The sequence below is a fragment of the Ranitomeya imitator genome, chromosome 7, assembly GCF_032444005.1.
Source record: "Ranitomeya imitator isolate aRanImi1 chromosome 7, aRanImi1.pri, whole genome shotgun sequence".
Taxonomy (NCBI): domain Eukaryota; kingdom Metazoa; phylum Chordata; class Amphibia; order Anura; family Dendrobatidae; genus Ranitomeya; species Ranitomeya imitator.
In genome coordinates, this window is record NC_091288.1 from 47,271,425 (window position 1) to 47,278,924 (window position 7,500).

General features: G+C 33.5%; 1 protein-coding gene across 1 annotated transcript in view; it reads left to right on the forward strand.

Annotated features, from left to right (window-relative positions):
- The window catches only part of HOXD13 (homeobox D13), a 4,977-nt gene extending 748 nt beyond the window's left edge, over window positions 1-4,229 (forward strand). The window contains exon 2 of the mRNA XM_069733189.1: window positions 2,995-4,229. Within this exon, the coding sequence (XP_069589290.1) occupies window positions 2,995-3,245 (251 nt within the window). The 3' untranslated portion in view covers window positions 3,246-4,229. The remainder of the gene's footprint in view (window positions 1-2,994) is intronic.
- The last annotated feature ends 3,271 nt before the right edge of the window (window positions 4,230-7,500 follow it).

The following is a 7,500-nucleotide window of genomic DNA, read 5'->3' on the forward strand; positions in this document are numbered from 1 at the left end:
TAAGTGTAATGTGCTGTGCCTTGTGGGGAGGGGTGCACTTCCATGGAGTATGACCACATGTATGCAGGTTGTGCCTACCTGGTTGTACACGAGTAATGTGTGTGACCTCCTGCCTGTCCTCTGTATATGTACTGTGTATTTATCATTAGAGTCTGTTCACCCATAATGGTAGTCTGGTTTTCCATCTATACAATTAGTGTACTCCCATATTTCCATTCTGATCTTCTCCCTGTACGTTGGTGATGTGTATTCTATTACCAGGAGTTTATTTTACTGTACACCCCTGCAGATGATTAATACCTGACAATTCTTCTAAAGTTCCAGCTATGTTTATTGAGCACATTCTCTACAAGTACTTGTCTGTTGTGTATATTCTCTATCATTGTAACTTCTGGTGATTTAGTGGATGGTTTGGTGCATTCTTCCATAACTTGTGTCTGTTGTATTCATACCTGTAAATGCAATATATTATTCCTTCTGCTCAAGCATTGCTTTATTAACACTTCTGTGTTGGTTGTATTTTTTCCTCATTTTCGTTACTCTCACTTCTGTGCCAGTGATTAATAATCACTAATGGTTGTTCCATTTTCACTCGTTACATTAGAGAATAATATTTGATTATCAGTCATAGACATGTAGTGTATTTTCTTAATGTACACCTCTAGTTTATTCTGGTAGCATTTTTCTATCAGTAGTGCTTCTCCTCTGGTGTAATATATTCCCACTGATGTGCAACTATTCCATAGTTCTAATTGTGTATATGAGTGGTGAATGGTCAGAAATGTATTATCAGTATGCAAACTGCCTCTTCTGCGGTATTCGATTAATGGATAATCATAATTTTAAGATGTTATCACTGGTATATGAGTAGTGGAAAGTGATCAATCTGTGTAATATCTTCTATGGAGTATTGCAGTTATAATGGGAGTTTATATCTCTCACATATGAGTAGTATATAATCAGAAGGGTATTGTGATATCTCTGTACACACACTGTGTAATCTGTTATCCCTCCTGTACAATGAAAGTACACTCCAAATGTATACTATTATCTCTGGTATACACCCAAGATTTACTATCACCTCTGGTATAAACCTAATCTATATTATTATCTCTGGGATGCACCTAATGTATATTATTATCTCTGGTATGCACCTAATGTATATTCTTTCTGGTATACACCTAATGTATATTATTATCTCTGGAGTACACCTAATGTATATTATTCTTTCTGGTGTACACCTAATATATACCATTACATCTGATGTATACCTAATATATACTATTATTTCTGGTGTACACCTAATATATATTATTATTTCAGGTGTACACCACATATATACTATTATTTCTAGTATACACCTAATATATACTATTACCTCTGGTATACACCTAATATATACTATTATCTCTGGTATACACCTAATATATACTATTACTTCTGGTATACACCTATATATACTATTACCTCTGGTATACACCTATATATACTATTATCTCTGGTATACATCTAATATATACTATTATCTCTGGTATACATCTAATATATACTATTACTTCTGGTATACACCTATATATACTATTACCTCTGGTATACACCTATATATACTATTCCCTCTGGTATACACCTATATATACTATTATCTCTGGTATACATCTAATATATACGATTACTTCTGGTATGCACAATATATACTATTACGTCTGGTGTACACCTATATATACTATTGCCTCTGGTATACACCTATATATACTATTATCTTTGGTGTACACCTAATACATATTATTGTTTCTAGTATACACCTAACATATACTATTATCTCTGTAATACACTTAGCGTATTGTATTATCTTTTTACACATTTAGTGTATACTATTATGTCTGTTATACAACTAATACATAATATCAGCTCTAATATATACTATTATCTCTGGTATATTCCTAATGTATATTATTATCTCTGGTGTACACCTAATGTAGAATATTTTCTCTTTTATATGCATCATGCATAATATAATTTCTGATAAATACCTAAAGTGTTATATTATCTCTGGCATATACCTAATGTATATATTATTTCCTGTATATACCTACTGCATACTACAATTCATGGTAGACACCTGATGTATTCTATTAGCTCTGGTATACACGAAATATAGTCTATTATTTCTTGTGTACACCTGATGTATACTATTATCTCTGTACCTGATGTATACTATTACCTCTGTACCTGATGTATACTATTATCTCTGTACCTGATGTATACTATTACCTCTGTACCTGATGTATACTATTACCTCTGTACCTGATGTATACTATTATCTCTGTACCTGATGTATACTATTACCTCTGTACCTGATGTATACTATTACCTCTGTACCTGATGTATACTATTATCTCTGTACCTGATGTATACTATTACCTCTGTACCTGATGTATACTATTATCTCTGTACCTGATGTATACTGTTACCTCTGTACCTGATGTATACTATTACCTCTGTACCTGGTGTATACTATTATCCCTGTACCTGATGTATACTATTATCTCTGTACCTGATGTATACTATTATCCCTGTACCTGATGTATACTATTACCTCTGTACCTGATGTATACTATTACCTCTGTACCTGATGTATACTATTATCTCTGTACCTGATGTATACTATTATCTCTGTACCTGATGTATACTATTATCTCTGTACCTGAAGTATACTATTATCTTTGGTATACACCTAATGTATGTTATTGTATCTGGTACACACCTAAGGTATAGTTCTGGTATACACCTGGTGCATTCTGGTATCTTTGGTATACACCTAATGTATGTTATTGTATCTGGTACACACCTAAGGTATAGATCTGGTATACACCTGGTGCATTCTGTTATCTCTAGCACACTTTGCTATCTTTTGCTATATGGAGGCACATTTGTATTCTTATGGCATATGGGGATTTATTTAATCCACTGTGTGTATTTGTTCCCCTCTTGTAGGAGAGGTCGCCCTGAACCAACCAGACATGTGTGTATACAGACGTGGGAGGAAGAAGAGGGTGCCCTACACCAAGCTGCAACTCAAAGAACTAGAAAACGAATATGCCATTAACAAGTTCATTAACAAGGACAAGAGGCGGAGGATATCAGCCACCACCAACCTTTCTGAGAGACAGGTCACCATCTGGTTCCAAAACAGGAGAGTAAAGGACAAGAAAATAGTATCGAAACTAAAGGACAATATTTCCTGATCATCAGCACAGCACTTACTGTCCTTCCACAGGAATCTATGGCACTATGTCTGCGAGGTGCTCCATTCATCCCCATGACTTCAGATCAGATTCAAATTTAGAATATTTTTTATTTTTTTTCCCAGGCTTGTTCCGAACTTCTGGTTTCGGTCCAGCATTACTTGCATGGACAATCTGATCCCTTGTCTTATTTTTTAATTGTAAATTATTGTGTTGATCACGGATGTTTTATGTTGACCATCAAGCTGTATTGTTCTGTCTCAGGAAACTTGTCAACAACAAAAAGCAACATTCTATTCAGGATCTGATCACCCCTGAAGCCAGACAGGCATGCTTTATGTATGTTCTGTGTCGCCCTATATCCCAGTGCCTTACAATGATCATGTAGGGGGTGTTCATGCCAACAAAGACGATGTACAGTTCTGCCATTTCATCATTCTCATTAGTTCTGTTTAATTAAAGTATATTTACATTTACACAAGTTCAAACAGTATTGGTGCGGTAGGTCACATGGGCATTTCCAGCAATATGTTTTATTGTCTTGTAGCTGTATCTACATTCTCCATTACCTGATGACACATGTTCATACATTTGAAATTAACTATAAAAAAAAAAACAAAACTATTTTTTATAAAATATTTTCTTTACCTGGAATTCTATTTATTGTTGAGTCCTCCCTTAACATCCATTAACTATGCAATTATTGTTGTAGGCATTTCACACATTGGATGATAACTAAGTTATGATCATTCTCCTTCCTGACTTCACAAATACCTAGCATTGGATGCCAGATGTTTATTACATATTATGTTAGTAATGCAGCCACTGTCATTTGCTCTGCATTGAAGGATTTTCTTTTGTGGCACTTGTATCATTTTCAGTATAACTTTCCAAGTGAATACATGGGACATTTACCATTGTGACCTTTGTGTTAAATAAAAGCTGTGTCTCAGTTTCTTTTAATAAAATTGTACAATGCTTTTTCGTATTTCGTAGGGTGAAATCATTCATTTTCCAGCATTTAGTGACAATCGTTACAACAGTTATAACAATAAAATGTTTTGCTGACTGGTTGTGCTGGGGTTTGTAGTGTCAATATATAGGGTGCAGGAAATGTGTTACCATTACAAGCAAACTTTTCTGTAAACAAAACTATTATATATATACATACACACAGACACATATATGCAAATATACAAACTTAATATATATGCACAAACTTTTATGTCTTTGTATATAGAGAGACAGAAAGATTTAAACATACATGCATTTATACAGGTGCATATATACAAACATTTGTGTATGTGTGTGTGTATATATATATATATATATATATATATATATATATATATATATATGATTTTGTGTATGTTTATATATATAGATATATATGATTGTGTGCATGTATATATGTATAGTTATCTGTAGATATATTTATATGTGTGTATAAATATACATTATATATATATATAAACACATGTATGTATATATTAATCTATCTTTCTCTGTCTCTCTACATACACACATATCTACCTATCTATCTATATGTATATATTCATTTGTTTATTACAATATATATATATATATATATATATATATATATATATATATATATATATATATATATATATAAAACAAATAAGGCTCCTGGTGGAAATCAGTATTTATATAATCCCCCAACGGAGAAAAAAAACCGCATCACTTGCAGTTTCCATTTCAGCACCAAACCGCTTGTGTGAACCGAGCCTTCTGATATGGAGTTGTAAAAGCTGTGTATAGTTGTGGCTGACTATGTAGATGGAGGACTTGACAATGGAAAAGGGATTTGTTTAAAAAAAAAAATGCCAGCGACTGGGGAAGGAGACAAGCTACTAGGAGGTATTTATCCCCAGGCTAAACTCGTGCAATAAACTTCACCAGATAATGAAAGAGAAAATATTGCTCCTTACTTGGAGGCCCAGCTTTATTCCCCTCTGTGCTTTGATAATTGAAGAAAGGAAAGATCCCAGCGTTCCTGTTTTTCTTTGTTTTACGTTTATCAGATCTTTCTTGAGGAATATTAATTTCCACTACTGAGGATTCTCATTATAGAAGCGCAGAATATATCAATCAATGACCGTGCGAATTCGATACCTGCATTCACCATTCAAGAGAAACTAACCAACACTGTTAATCTATCTATGATTTCATTTATTACTTCCATGCTCTATCTTGTTGTTGTTGTTGTTTTTTATTACAATTTACCAAATCATACACAAATCTATTCAAAACTTTATTTAAAAAAAATGATGAAACACTCATGATTCCATATTTTTCCACGGTTAACAGTTTTGCACAAAAACTCAGTGTTCTAATAGACGTCATCGAGAGACAAGTACAGAAAACATATCTTTCAGCTGTGGATAAAGTATGGAGTACTGAGTGGATGCATTTAGTTTTTATTTCTGTAAATAGCTGTGTGTTGAGTGTGAATGTCTGATATAGAGCCCTGCAGAGCAACCATGGAGGACCTGCATAATTCCTTAGATATCATCATTATATGACATATTGATCAGTTTGCAGAATATGGATATAGTGGCCTGATAGGAAGAATACTTATGTAGTGGGCAAGACACTTATTATTATTATTATTATTATTATTATTATTATTAATATTATCATCATCATCTCGATTGGAGATTTGTCATTAAAAAAAATGTTTCAACTCACTAAACAGCTATGCACAAATTAAAGGAGCAATAGAGAATATAACGAATGGTTACACTGACAATATTCTACTGGTTCAGACAATGTACACATGGACATTGATTGAATGAGATTTTGCAGATATACACAACAATTGGAAATATGGACAGGCAAGAAATCGCCTAACCAGGAGCTCTTTGTGGCATTCTGGAACGTGTTAAGCCACGTAGCACAATGGATTTGTGATCCAAGACTTGAAAGCATTTCTTTCAAATCCAAGGGGGGGGGGATTCACTTTATGGATGATAAAAGACTTCAAGAATAATTAATTTCTTTCACGTTTCTATCTATGATGATGTACTTGTTTTTAAGAAATTATCTATACTGATTTTTTTTTTTTCATAATTTAAAGAAAATGCTCAATGAGCAGCGTAAGGTAACCTAGTGTGTGAATAACCTACAAGATTATATGTGTATTGTATAAACATACAAAAAAAAAACCTAGACACACACACACACGATATATATGCTGCAGAGATGCAATCCAAATGCGTAAATGGCTGCCCTTGACCTTGCAGAATGAGATCTGTATTTATTCTCTACTTATTGATGGCTACTTGGCCTTGAAACTGAACCTGGCTCTTCTGCAACAGACTAGAATAGATGACTATTCATCTCATATTTATCTAGAAATAAGATCAGTGTGCACACATCTCCTTATCCGCATCGCCCAATAATGGCTTTTATATTCTTACAATTCTTTGTAAAACAGCATCCAGCGGTCTCACCATAAATCTGCTAAAACGTTGGAAATGGAGATTGAACTCTGGAATTTCAAGTAGCTGCAGAGAAACTGCAAAAGGTGGAATCATTCCGCCACCTGCTGGACATATCATGTAATCACAGCTTTTGTTGCATAATAGCCTCCTTTTTTTCGCCATTCCTTCCTGATCTATCGTCCTGTTCTAAAATGACAAATCTGCGAATGTTTCTTCCACAGCCTATGGTGGGGTAAGACTATGTTTGTTTTAAATAATCTATTTCTGCTTCATTGTGCATTCATAAATATCAACAGCGATTGTGTTACACCTTATGGATTCGCTGGATAAATTATTCGACGTTAGTTTCTCTTATGTTGTTTGTGTTCTTATCTTCAGACATGGATTGCAATCTGCTGAGTATGAATATGCAGATAGATGACAGATCAAGATCTAAGCAGTTTTAATTATACGTGTATATGTGTAAGGTACATGTGCAAATTAGCAGTGGTGACTATGGAGGGGTGGATTTAGGAAATGTATCATCAAAACCGCCAAATCATATATTATTATTATTACTACTCAAATCTATATTTTGTAGTGGTTATTCTGAATTGTGCCATTTGAAAGTGGACAAGTATTATCACAACATCGATTATTCACAACAAGTAAACAAGAGTTACGTTAAGTTTGCTTTAGTAAATATATGAATGAATCTATTTATCTCTTTTCTTTCTTTCTATCTATCTATCTATCTATCTATCTATCTATCTATCTATCTATCTATCTATCTATCTATCTATCTATCTATC